At 43.7% G+C, this 14,030-nt stretch overlaps 1 protein-coding gene across 4 annotated transcripts in view; it reads right to left on the bottom strand.

Moving 5' to 3' along the window:
• Window positions 1-1,671: 1,671 nt before the first annotated feature.
• LOC121273312 (tensin-2-like) overlaps window positions 1,672-14,030 on the bottom strand; it is a 242,753-nt gene continuing 230,394 nt past the window's right edge. For all 4 annotated transcript variants that reach the window (XM_041180441.1, XM_041180442.1, XM_041180443.1 and 1 more), the window contains 6 exons: window positions 13,176-13,253; window positions 10,609-10,686; window positions 9,144-9,312; window positions 8,354-8,422; window positions 5,900-5,929; window positions 1,672-5,089 (listed from right to left, as the gene is read on the bottom strand). In XM_041180441.1, coding sequence (XP_041036375.1) covers window positions 4,948-5,089; window positions 5,900-5,929; window positions 8,354-8,422; window positions 9,144-9,312; window positions 10,609-10,686; window positions 13,176-13,253 — 566 coding nt within the window. In that variant the 3' untranslated portion in view covers window positions 1,672-4,947. The remainder of the gene's footprint in view (window positions 5,090-5,899; window positions 5,930-8,353; window positions 8,423-9,143; window positions 9,313-10,608; window positions 10,687-13,175; window positions 13,254-14,030) is intronic.

Genomic DNA, 14,030 nt, shown 5'->3' on the forward strand with positions numbered 1-14,030 from the left:
AACAGAGATAGCTACTTGCACAATATGGTTGTGAGGGTGGTTTACTGACAACTGGGTCAACTGCAAGGGGGTCCCTGTGGTTTCAGTATTGCTGCATTGACCTCCACATAGCTACATCTCTATGATCACTGCCTCACTTTTCAACTATTTTCCCTTTCCCCGTTGTGAAACAAAAGGTGTTATACCAGTACAACTTGATTAGTTTGGGTCACCTATCCTTATGTAGCTCAATGTCAAATGTCATCTGATTAACACTCTTGTGAAACACCTTGGGACATGTACTGGGTAGGGAGAAGCCTGTGCATTGCCCATGGCTTTATAAGAGATATTCAGAATGTGAATTCAGCATTCCTCACAGCAACCTATTAAAAATGCTAACCGCAGTTATAAAACTTCAAAACTATTGTGTTTGCAAACGGTGCCTGGTTACACGCCCAAATAAAATAAAATTTATATATTTAATAAAATAAGCACAGCAAAAACTGTCGCATGAACTCACCATCCATCAGGCATTATAACACCATTTGGAGATTTCATATTATCCCATTTTTTTGTCACCAAGTTCATATACATAACAGAATATATTACATACACACATGATATATTATATATCAAGGAATCCGGCACTGAACAGTTACTATTCATTGCTAGCTTTCTGATTCCTGTTCACACTTTGTGACTGAACCCTATGACATTTTACATCATCATTTTAAAGGCAATTGGCATCTCAAAACACTTCCAGGACAGCTCGATAAATCCAAGTGATTCATTGCAACATCATTCATCGAGGCTGATTCATACTCCCTCAGGATTCATTTACCTGGCTCTACAGCCAAGAGGCAAGGGTTTGTTGTGGAGGGGAACAGAGTGTGACATAGGAACTGCTGCACAAGAAAAGATCAGATTCCTTCTAACATTCTGGTAGTCCCAAAATACAATGATAATAGAGCGAGTGCTTAGCACATTACTCTTCTGGTTGGCTGTAAGGAACCAATGTGAAAACAGTTTGGGTAGGTCAATTTTTTTTTTTGGTTCTTGAGATGTGAGCATCATTGGCAAGGCCAGCACTGCCCGTCTCTAATTACCCTGAGTGGCTTGCTAGACCATTTCAGAGGACAGTTAAGAGTCAACCACATTCTTGTGGGTCTGGAGTCACGTGTAGGCCAGACTGAGCTAAGGATGGCAGATTTCCTCCCCTAAAAGACATTAGTGAACCAGTTGGGTTTTTATCAACAATCTGGTAGTTTCATGATTATTATTAAATAACAAGCATTTTATTCCAAATTTTAAAAAAAATTTATTGAATTTCAATTCCCCCAGCGGCTGTGACAGGATTTCAACTCTTGACTACAAAGCATTAGGCCAGGCTTCTGGATTATTAACCTAGTAACATTACCACTATGCTATTGTCCCCTTAAATCTAGCTGTTAGTGGGGCCCAGGCCCACACAAAACTATCCATTACATGGGGAAGCATCTAGAGTAAGCATCTTTTTTTATTAATTTACAGGATGTGGGCTTCACTGTCTGGGCCAGCATTTATTGCCCATCCCTAATTGCCCACTTGAGAAGGTGGTGGTGAGCTGCCTTCTTGAACCACAGCAGTCCATGTGGTGTAGGTACACCTACAGTGCTGTTAGGGAGGGAGTTCCAGGATTTTGACCCAGTGACAGTGAAGGAACGGCGATATATTTCCAAGTCAGGATGGTGAGTGGCTTGGAGGGAAATTGCAGGTGGTGGTGTTCCCATGTGTCTGCTGCCCTTGTCCTTCTAGGTAGTAGCGGTCGTGGGAAATAGGAAGTTGTCACTACTATTTGCAGAAATGGCCATTGTTCTGATGATGCCGCAGAATAAAGGAAGGTTCAGTACACTGCAGAACACACGCAAATATTCCAGGGGCTGTCAGACTGTTGGCATGTCACGTGGTTCTGAGTTCACTTTGGACCATCATGAATGAGCCAATTGTCCAGATGTGGGGCATCGCTTGAAGATGGAACAACCAAAAAAAAAATCAAGAAGGTTTTTAAGAAAATGCAATCCGCACATTCCGCCCAGCCAAGGCGCAGTGCACAGGGATATAGCTTTCAGGGAATACAGGATATTATAGACCACTGCCTCAGGAATGCTGCCCTGGGATTTCAGCGTGTCTATTAGGACAGAATTTTCAGGTATTGCTGAGGTCAAGAACGGAGGCAGTCCCAAAAATACTGACACCGCCTAGTGTGGAGGTTTCCCAACACCTACCATTTTTTGGGAGGCGATTCAGAAAAAAATCCTGGCTTCTGTTTCCTGCTCCCAAAGCAGAATTTCAGCCTTGGTGTGGTTGTTAGCAATCCTCTCTCTGCTGTTTTAGTGGGAGTTGCTTCTATTTAAATAGACACCGCATAATTTTTACCAGGATAACAGAGAGGTTGTGTATATTTTAAATTAATAGGAAGCTGTGGTATTATATTTCACGGACCATTAAAATATTTTGTTTGAATCTTTGTCTATTTAATGTTCTAAATTCAATTAGTTTGTACTCTGCTGAAGAGTTAGGAATGTTTGATCTGATGAAGGGAGTAACTTTACCTATAATAAAAACAGAAAATTCTGGAAACACTCAGCAGGTCAGGCAGCACCTGTGGAGAGAGAAACAGTTAACGGTTCAGGTCGATGACCTTTCATCAAAGATTGGGAAATGTACAGCAAAGAAGCAATTTTACTTATTATCTAAAAATTCTTAACGTTATTTAAAAGCAAGTTGTAACTTGCTATTGGGATAATTCTGCTTTGAAAAATATGACAGAAGATTGAAGTTGGGCAGGGCAAGAGATGGAGCCACCATCTCTTCTGAAATGTAAAACTGGATAAGGGAGCAGGGGAAGGGGGGCCAGGAGCTGGGTAGTGAAGCTTTGCTGTTGGAGATGCATTTAAATCCTGAATAACTGACCTTCCAACCTGTGGGAAATGTCTCAGGATGAAGGCACGTACATGTGTCGGACGTGGACAAATTTGCACCTTCTGACCCTAAAAGCTATGGGATGGCACAAAAGCATCATTTATTCTGTTTGGTATAGAATAGACCAGGAATAATTATAAGAGATAAATGTACATGTACTAACAAGAGAGGGGTGTTCATAAGTGAGATTGTCTCCCTCAAAAAAAACAGGTCTTATGATAGGGTTTGATTTGATAAACATTAACTAATGCCAATAGATAAGGTGGCTGCTCCTTTATGTTTGCTATGACTATTGTCCTACTTAAGGCATCTGGCGCACAAACAACTTCAAATACACTTTTATTGGATTAAGGTATAGGCTTCCAATGGTCCAGAACATTTGCTATTGTAGAGAATTTCTCACTCAAGCATAAATGCAGGCAATAGGTTGGCCAATTCTCTTGCTTTCAGTTCTCAGGACAGTGAATCCTAGAAAGATACAGCACAGAAGGAGGCCATTCAGCCTATTGTACCTGTATTAGCCAAATATAGTCAATTCAGAGATTGGTCCAATCAACTTTTGAGTAAAATTGTGGTTTGTTTTGCATTTTTCTGCATTGAATGTTTCGTTATGGTACAAAGACTTATACATTGGATCTTCCACCCACCAACCCCCCCAGATCTCCTGTTCCGATGTGCTATCTTGCCCTACTATCAGGATAAGAGTGCCTTCATGCTTGACTCTGGTTGCGCAATGGAGAGGTGATACAATCTGTCCAAGTGTCCGTTGTGTACCCAGGCAGAAAATGTCCATAGGTTATTCAGAATGCACCTGAGCTTGCTGGTATCCTCACCCACATACGATCACCCACACCCACCACCCCCCCATAACTCTTTGCCCTAGCTCAGTACAGACAGATCTGAACCCTGGTCCCTTCTGAGTCTGTTTGACTTTCGTATCCCACTTACTCATTGAGCCCTGGGAAGAAGCTGGTTAATCGCACTCCCTGGTTTGGAGAGTGAGAGAGAAAGAGTGTGTGTGTGTGCATGTGTGCGTTTGTGTGTGTGTTCAGAAAGCCTAGGAATTGGCTTTTATCTGGATTGAACAGTTACAGTGTTGGTCGATCCATTCTGTTATGCAATGAAATGAATTGCAGGAGTTAACCTGTCTTACAGTTCTCAGTACAGAATCCTATGCCTGTTACATTTGATTCTTACATCAGGTACATCCGATTGATTTATCATCAGTTTCACTCTCTCTTCCTGTCATCTATTATTGCATGATCTGAGAGTTAGACCAACGTTAAAATGTGGGGCTGATATTGAAATTAGATTGCAAGGACCAAATGTGTTCTACCCTGGGGAGCCTGTCAATTGGAGAACAGTGCAGTCCAAAGGATCTGCTAGTACAGGGTGTTAGTACCTTTTTAGATCTACTGTGCCATACAAGTACTGTACTCCTGATTTCACAAACCTGAATCTGTCGGTGCCTTACAAAAGTCACCTACCATCCTTTAATCACCCAACAATGCCCTTTCTCAATATCAGCTCCCACCTCCATTGGTATTGTTCATATACTGCACAGCCAGTAACCAAGCTCCCATGGGCAATGGAATGAAAATCCGCACCAAAACACGGTACAATCACCATTCAAAGTGGCCAACTTATCTTGTGGTGATTGCATTTACTCCTAAAGGTTTCATTGGTCTCTGAAGGCAAATGAGGTCATGATGGAGTCAAGCCCTTCCTACTGTTGTCCTTTCAAGACCCTGGAGCAATTAAACCTCAATTGATATTCAAGGAAAGTCCTGTCATCAGAATATTTAGATAGAAGCTATAGCAAGGTCTGGCTGAACTTAAACAGAGAAATGGGGTTTTTTTTCGTTTTAAAAAGATCTGATGATTCGAAAGAAGCTTGTTCCTTTCATTTCTGACAGCGTTGGTGACACAGAAGTAGCCATTCATCTTGCTCCTGCTCCATCAGCTGACTTCCTTGGCTCCTCTTTGAATCCAGGGACTATGTTGGCCTCATCTCTTCTGGGGCCCCAACATAACCTTTGTGATGAAGTTCACAATGGCTGATGCGGGTTGTTCTGGGTCGAGCTCAGCAAAAAGATGGCAGACGTTGTCAGACGTGCTCCCCTGCTTCTTGGCCACAAAACCAAACATTCTGGAAGAAAGGGAGAGGGGGAGAGAGAGAAGAGAGCCAGAAACCATGGTCAGTCGTTACATGCTAGTGTGGGTTGCAGCAGTGACTGTGGGCCAGATTTTCGAAGCGGAGACAAAGGGCAGAACTTTTCGCTCGGTGGGTGGACATGCGCCTGACCCGATAGGACACGAAATCGCACAAGAATCGCTTTTCAGGTCTTCAGCTCCCTGAGGTTGGCCCGCGCCCTCGGTTGGATTCTGGGTCCTGAGCTGTGCCGCGTTCGCGACACAACCTCAAATTCAAATGGTCTCACTGGCCAGGAGACAGACAGGCCGCTCATGGCAAGGCCAAGGAGGTGGAACAAAGCGGACAGCAGCCTTACAAGATGTGGTTAGGACCAGTGCTCATGGTGGCCAGAGCTGGCCCTACAGGTTTGTTTCCTAGATGACGGTAAAACTTGGCAACGGTGCACGAACATGTGTAAGACTGTTCGGGCCCGTCGGGGAAAACGTTGAAAATTTCATTCTGTTCTGGACAAGCCCCTTAACGACCTCCAGAAGGAGCCGGGACATTAAATTGGCAGCAAGCGTGTTACCCGCTTCCCCGCCGGCCCTTTCAAAAGTCGGAACGATCCCGGAGGCATTGGGATCCTGAGGTGACCTCCGGGACCGTGATTTTCAAATCCCAGCTGCTTCCCCGTGGGCCCTATGAAAATCCCAGCCAGTATTTCTTCGAACTTTTTCACTGCTGTTAAGGGACATGTTTCTACATCCTGTGTGGTTATTCAGGGCTAGAGATCTCATTTTACAGTGTACCTCCCGCATCACTTACTTTGATGTTGTTCCATCTGCGTTAGTCCACCTGAAAAAGACGAGACTTAGGGTGAACAGAAGTAGATGTAGCACTGGAGGATTTAGATTACAGATGGAAAACTTACTTTTTCTAATTTTACACTTCAAAAAAGAGATAGTCAACATTACTGCATAAATCGTTTTTAAAAAAAAAAATTGGCAAGATTATATAATCAGGTATTAGAAAGTTCAACATGTAGTAGAGAAGCTTTTTTATCTTCTGTGGTGAGATTCAGGGTCAAGTAAATAACACTGATATTACAATCCCCTGCACAAGTGTCAGCTGCTAATGTAAAGTAGGTGAATGTCTGCCTGGTGATGGAGCACATTGTGTTCATTCCTGGATTAATCCTTACGCAGGGCTGTGTGATAACTAGTAATAGTTCATAACCTCTGTTGTAGGAGCTAAACAGATTAAACAATTCTCTTGGTATAGGCTAATTTTCTTTTTAAAACTAGTCTCATTAATGAACAGCTCATTAATGAACTACAGTCCATGTCCAAATGCAGCAAGACCTGGATAATATCCAGGCTTGGGCTGACAAGTGGCAAGTAACATTCATGCCACATAAGTGTCAGGCAATGACCATCTCCAACCAGAGAGAATCTAACCATTGCCCTTTGATGTTCAATGGCATTACCATCACTGAATCCCCCACTATCAACATCCTGGGGGTTACCATTGACCAGAAACTGAACTGGACCAGCCATATAAATACTGTGGCTACAAGAGCAGTTCAGAGGCTAGAAATCCTATGGCGAGTAACTCACCTCCTGAATCCCCAAAGCCTGCCCACCACCTACAAGACACAAGTCCCACAACACTCCAGAAGCTTGACACCACCCAGGACAAGGCAGTCTGCTTGATTGGCACCCCATCCACAAACGTTCACTTCCTCAACCACTGATGCACAGTAGCAACAGTGTGTACCATATACAAGATGCACTACAGGAACTCACCAAGGCTCCATTGACAGCACCTTCCAAACTCACAACTACTACCATTTAGAAGGACAAGGGCAGCAGACACATGGGAATACCACCACCTGGAAGTTCCCCTCCAAGTCACTCACCATCCTGACTTGGAAATATATCGCCATTCCTTCACTGTCGCTGGGTCAAAATCCTGGAACTCCCTCCCTAACAGCACTGTGGGTGTACCTACACCACATGGACTGCAGCGGTTCAAGAAGGCAGCTCACCACCACCTTCTCAAGGGCAACTAGGGATGGGCAATAAATGCTGGCCTGGCCAGTGATGCCCACATCCAGTAAATGAGTTATAAAATAACTTGAAAGGCTATCAAGCAGGCCTTACTATCAGCCTTGACAACAGGGCGCTAATGACACGCCTCTGAGCCATAGACTGATGGACTGACATCTCCTCAGGTCCAATGTGCCGTCCACCTCCTTCTGGAATATGCCTTTGCGAAGCAGGTCTGGAAAGAGGTCTTGTTGAGGTTCATTTCAAGCTGCTCCGTGAAATAGGACTCTGTGCTCTATGGGCTGTTCCCAGGGCCACACACCAAGATAAGGATCAATTGCAGCTGGAGGATCATCAACTCAGTGACTGACGCTCTTTGGTCTCCCCGAAACTTGTTGGTCTTCCAGTGCAAAGAGTTGTCCCCGACCGAGTGTTGCAGACTGGCACATTCCAAGGTCCAGGACTACGTGTTGATGGACGCACTAAAGCTTGGGGCAGCTGCCGCAAAGGCACAATGGGGAAAGGTCGCTGTCTAAGACCCTCCCGCCGCATTAAAGAGACTGGAAACATTGTAAAACCCCTCGGGCTATATGTATTGGATTATGTCTGACATGAAATTTAAATGTATATAAATATAACTAATTCTAAGTGTAGTGAGGCACCTCAGAGCGCCACATACTGTACTGAAATAAATTCAACTGTATTGCGCTTTATGTAATGCCAAATTTGAAATGTTATGTAATGTACTTTTACGAATGTTATGAATAAAGTATATTTTTGAAAAAACAATCTCCTCTGGCTCAATATGAAAAGAGACTGGGCACTCCCAGTGAACATCAGATCTACAGCATAAATCTGCTCCAAATTTGGAACCAATTTGCATTCACACTCAGAGAGGCCAGTGGATGGCTAGTGTGGGAAGCAGTTGAAAATGTCACAATGTTACAAGTCTTTTGAGGTCGAGACAGAGCACAGGGGAGCTTTCCTCTGCAACTGGCCAGGGTTATATATGACCTATGAATGCTAGACAGGACAATGGATGTTATGCTCCAGTGCTACTGCCCCTCACCCCTTGAGCACAAAGTTTGAAAGGAATGTATGATTGATGATGGTCTAACAACATCTGAGGACAAATCCTGTGAATTTTAGCCACGTACAGTCTCTAAGGTAGTAACAATATCGGGATTGAAGTGATAACAGTTCACTTTACCCTAACTTAGGGTGAACGTACCTTCGATCATGTGGGTCCAGATTACAGAACGTAACTGTGTTGACTGGGTAATGGCGTCTGAAAAAAATCCTGTTGAGCACGAAAGAAATGGACATGTTTAGAAATGGAAAAACAATTGCTGAATTTCTTTTAAAACTGTTTTGTGAAGCCCGATTTTTGTGACAAATAGAACAAATTGACAAGGCCAACCAAACAAGGGCCTGTGTCTAAGGTTTGTCAGTCTCTGTTCCCAATAGTTTTTTAAGCACTACATTCCCGGATTTGAAAGCTATTCCTAATCCATTTTTAAATCGATTTCACCTTGGAAATTGACATATTTTTGTAAACTCAGCAAATATCTCCAAAATCTCAGGGGTTTTTGTGAATCTCACAAGATCTGGTTCTGTTCCTCTACCAGGCGACATGTGGAGAGTGTCTGATGTTAGGAACATAAGAAAAGGTGGGGGCCATTTAGCCCCTCTTCCAGCTCCCCACAACCCTCTGAGATCTCTGCACTCCTCCAATTTTGGCCTCTTAATCACTCCACCATTGGCGGCCATGCCTTCAGTTCCCTCAGCCCTAAGCTTTGGAATTCCTTCCCTACACCTCTCCACCTCGCTTTCCTCCTTTAAGACACTCCTTAAAATTTGTCTCTTTGACCAAGCTTTTGGCCATCTGACCTCATATCTCCTTATGTGACTCGGGGCCATGTTTTGCTATGTAACGCTCCAGTGAAGCGCTCATGTTAAAGACATGATATAGATACAAGTTGTTGTTGTTACAGTTTGCAGTAATGCTAATATGGGCTTACTTTCGTTGGCTGTCAGTTAAGGTGATGCCCTGGACTGAAACTTTGAAGTGGACCACGGTGGCAGTAGGCCGAGGCTTCATGGCAAATGTCTGCATGGTTGCTTTGGCAACTGCTTGCGGGCCGGTCAGGGATTCTGTCTCCACCGAGTTGATATACAGCACATTGCAAGCTGAAAACCAGGAAGAAAGATTGGATCACCCAGCACAGTGTAACTCTTTTGAGTCAACTAATTAAACTAAATCAACAAAATAAGGGATAAAGCAAACACAGCCCCTAAGTCAGGTCAGCTGTAAAACCAAGGACAAAGTTTAAAGGAAACTTACAAATATTAAACCAAAATGTGGTTAAAGGGATTGATAAAACACCTCAGTACCCGCGGCCCAGCACAGTGTAATGGTACAGCTCAAAGTCCAGAATAAAACAAACCAGAGCATTCATTAGAGTAGCAGTGACAGGCCAGCCTATCCTTCACCAGGTATTAATGACTTTTTCCTAAGTCAATATAATCACAATGATTCAATCATCTATCTATTAAGGGAAGCTTAAGTAACTCCATTTAACAAATGGAAGGGAATCCTTAACCATTGATATGGAATCATACAGCACCAAGAGGCCATACAGCCCATCGTACCTGTGCTGGCTCTTTGAAAGAGCTATCCAGTTAGTAGCAGCTCTTTACCCACAGCACTGCAACATTTTCCTCTTCTGGCTTCCTTTTAGAAGTTACTGCTGAATCTGCTTCCGTTACCTTTTTGGGCAGCACATTCCCAACCATAACAACTCGCTGCATTAAAAACAAATTCTCTTCATCGCTTCCTCTTATTTTGGCATTTGTGTGAACACTACCACCCTGGTTTCAAAGGCTTCCACTGCAAGCCACTGTTAGGGCCCCTGCAAAACTGAGCCCAATTTTAACTCGGTCTAAGTGAACGGGTTTTGAGGGAGTTACAATAGGGCCTGCTGTTCCCATTCTTCAATCCGCCTAACAGCGCAGCAGACATTCTTTGGTCTGCCCAAATCTTGCTGGTCTTCCAGTACAAAGAGTTGTCCATGACAGAGTGTTGCTGACTGGCACATTCCAAGGTCCAGTTCTGTGCCCTGAGGGACATACTAAAGCTTGGGGCAGCCGCCACAAAAGCTCAATGGGAAGAGGCCACAGTTTAAGATCCTCCCACCATAGAACACCAAGAGGCTAGAAACTGTAAAGCCCCTCGTGCTGTATGCACCAGAGAATGCTTGACGTGAAATGTATAAGTATTACCTGAAATTCTAAGTGTTGTGAGGCACCTCAGATGGCCACATACAATGTTGAAAGAAATTAACTATATTGCACTTTAAGTAATGTCAAATTTAACATGTGATGTAATTCACCTTTACAAATTTTATGAATAAAGTAGATTTTTGAAAAAATAAGCAGCACAGCAGTGATCTGGTGCTGCCTGATGACAGAGGCTGGAGTGCTCACCTGCTCCCTGTTTAAGCAATTCCGCAGCAGTACTGGTGTTGCCGGGGGCAACGCTATCCTGGGTTTCATCCATGGGATCTGGAAGGGGAAAGGCAAGGCCGATTATTGTCAGTTATTTCCACCACTCGCTAAAGAAATGGCAGGCGGTTAGTGACGTTTTTATTGAATTTCCACGAGTTTTCGCAGATATTAGACACGATAGAGTTTTTAAAAAAATTTGTTCTTGGGATGTCAGAATTTATTGCCCTTGAGAAGGTGGTGGCGAGCTGCCTTCCCTGAATCGCTGTGGTGCATGTGGTGTAGGTACACCCACAGTGCTACTTTCTGTACCAGTTTTGATACAACTGAGTGGCTTGCTAAGCCATTTCACAGGGCAGTTAAGAGTCAACCACCACATTGCTGAGTCTGGAGTCACATGTGGGCCAGACCAGCTAAGGATGGCAGATTTCCTTCCTGAAAGGATATTAGATGGGTTTTTACAACAGTCCAGTATTTTCATCATCCAGATTAAATTAATTAATTAAATTCCCACAGCAGCTGCAATGGGGTTTGAACTCTTATGTCTAAAGCATTCGTTCAGGCTGCTGGATTACTAGTCCAGTAATGTTACCACTGTACTACTGTCCCCCCATTATGTGGGGAAGGCTCCAGTAACTAGAGATGAGCTGCACCGTTCAGACCTGGAAGCTCCCCAGGCTTGATTGCCAGTCCCAATATTAAAGCGGCATGCAGATGGCAGGATCAGCCCTGTGCAATACCTCCCACAGATGCACAACTTGTCGCTGTTCAGCCTGACAGCTGAAGAATGGCTCCACAGGCAAAAATGCCAGGAGGTGTTTGTGAGGAAGACTGCGAGGAAACAAGGGATTAACAATTATACCAATAAAATTTATGTTTTGCTCCAACTAAAGGTAGTGCCCCCCGATAGGTCCTGGAACAGTATCCCAGTGAGAGTCAGTTGTCTTCAGGAGGAGAGAAAGTTAAAACTAAATCCAGCCACAAACCATGGCAAGTGTCATCCAGCAGAGGGAGCCAGTGCACCACTAATCAATACACAAGCTCAGTCCCTGTGCCAACAGCAGAAAAATCCTCAGAGTTCAAGATTTTTTAAAAATTTGTTCATGGGATGTGGGCATTGCTGGTTAGGTCAATATTTATTGCCCATCCCTAATTGCCCTTGTTCAGAGGGCAGTTAAGAGTCAACCACATTGCTGTGGGTCTGGAGTTACATGTAGGTCAGACCAGGTAAGGTTGGCAGATTAATGTTCGTATGACAAACGTTTTAAGGAATAAGTAATCGCGGGTTATTAATAATTTGGTTCTGCTGGTAAAGGATTATAGTACAATTACTTCATTAAAAATAAAAGCATTACATGAGTTCACAGAACAAAGGCCAGATAAACACATTAGAAAGCAAGCCACAATCCTAACCACATGCATTAAATATTCCAATATATCATTCCCAGTCCATGATTCCATCAGAATTGGGACCTAATCCTGACAAATTTACAACATGGAAAACCTGCTCTGAATTTCTTTTCTAAATTTTTCCTTTTCTCTATGCTCATTCAGGCTAGCAAAGATGTCCTTATGCTCATAAGGCTAATAAGAAATAGGAGTAGGCTATTTGGCCCCTCGAGCCTGCTTTGCCATTCAATATGATCATGGCTGATCCTCTACCTCAACTCCCCTTTCCTGTCCATCCCCATATCTCTTGATTCCATTAGTGTCCAAAATTCTATTGATCGGAGTTTTGAATATACTCAATGGCTGAGCATCCACAGCTCTCTGGGATTCCGGAGACTCACAACCCTTTGAGTGAAGAAATTTCTCTTTATCTCAGTCCTAAATGGCTGACCCCTTATTCTGAGGCTGTCCTCACCCGCTCACCAACCCCCCCCCCCAAACCGTGTTCTCGATTCCACAGCCGCGGGGATATATCCTCTCAGTATCGACCCCGTCAAGCTCTCTAACAATTTGATACATTTTAATGAGATCGCCTCTCAATCTTCCAAACTCCAGTGTGCATAGGCCTAATTTACTCAGCCTCTCATCATAGGACAAACCTCTCACTTCCCAGGAGAGCAATTCTTCCCCGTTTCAGGCTACGAGGCTGCTTTGAACATTCCAGATTCAGATGGAAAGCTCTTGCTACTCTGCCCTAACCTTCCAAGTCACCCCCTCCTGCTGTTTCCCCACCACCAAATGCCACTCCCCCCAATTCCCCACAGCAACTGTGCTCTGACTTGAATGACCGAAATGCCCAAGAGTGTAAAACGTCAGCTGATTTTGTGCTGGCTGAGCTTTGCTCATCATTTCTGGAGGTGAGAGACCAAGAACCACATCAATGAGTGCAATGCTCTCCCAGTGGCAAAGGTCTGATTTTCCAGTCTCTACAAGAGGTCAAAGTGCTCAGTTTGACCATTAGCCCGTGTCTCTAAAGCACCCCTGCAAATTCTCCACAAATATTCTTTAAGCATTTAATTCCCACCTTGTACCCCCATCTCCTCACATTCCCATTGCTTAACTGGAAGCCAATCGTATGTTAGATTTGGGAGATGTGTTACCTTTGTCTGGAATTTTCAGCTTGTAGGGTAGGGAGATGGGTGTGATGGAGTGCTGATACACCAGGGCTGACAGGCTTCCTGTGTCAGACATAAACAAAAAGGCCAGTCAGTTCACAACACCAACAATCATTCTGCAAAAGTATCTGAAGGATCACTTTGTTAAAAAAAAAGAAAATCTTGCATTCATATAGCATCTCAGTACATCATGAAAACATCCCCACAATCAGAATTAGGGGCCATAAGTTATCACAAGGTCACTAATAAGTCCAATAGGGGAACTTGGGAGAAATTTTTTTATTCCAGAGAGTGGTGAAAATTTGGGACTCACTACCACAGGGAGTGGTTGAGGTGTAAAGTCTGGATGCATTTAAGGGGAAGCTGGATAAACACATGAAGGAGAAAGGAATAGAAGGATATTGTGAGATGAAGAGAGGGTGGAAGGAGGTGTGAAGCTTAAGCATGAAACTGATGGGCTGAATGGCCTGTTTCTGTGCTGTTTTATATATTGTAATACAATATGATACATACAAACATATGAATTAGGAGCAGGAGTAGGCCATTCAGTCCCTCGAGCCTGCTCTGCCATTCAATATGATCATGGCTGATCTGATGGGTCTCGATTCCACATTCTGCCTATCCCTGATAACCTTTGACTCCCTTGTCAAGAATCTATCTACCTCTGCCTTAAAAACATTCATTGACCCTATTTCCACTGCTCTCTGGGGAAGAGAGTTCCACAGACTGACGACTCAGAGAAAATTTCTCCTCATCTCTGTCTTAAAAGGGAGACCCCCATTTTTTAAACTGTCTCTCCTAGTTCTGGTCTCTCCCACAAGGGGAAACGTTCATAACAAA

This window comes from Carcharodon carcharias, chromosome X (genome assembly GCF_017639515.1).
Source record: "Carcharodon carcharias isolate sCarCar2 chromosome X, sCarCar2.pri, whole genome shotgun sequence".
NCBI lineage: Eukaryota > Metazoa > Chordata > Chondrichthyes > Lamniformes > Lamnidae > Carcharodon > Carcharodon carcharias.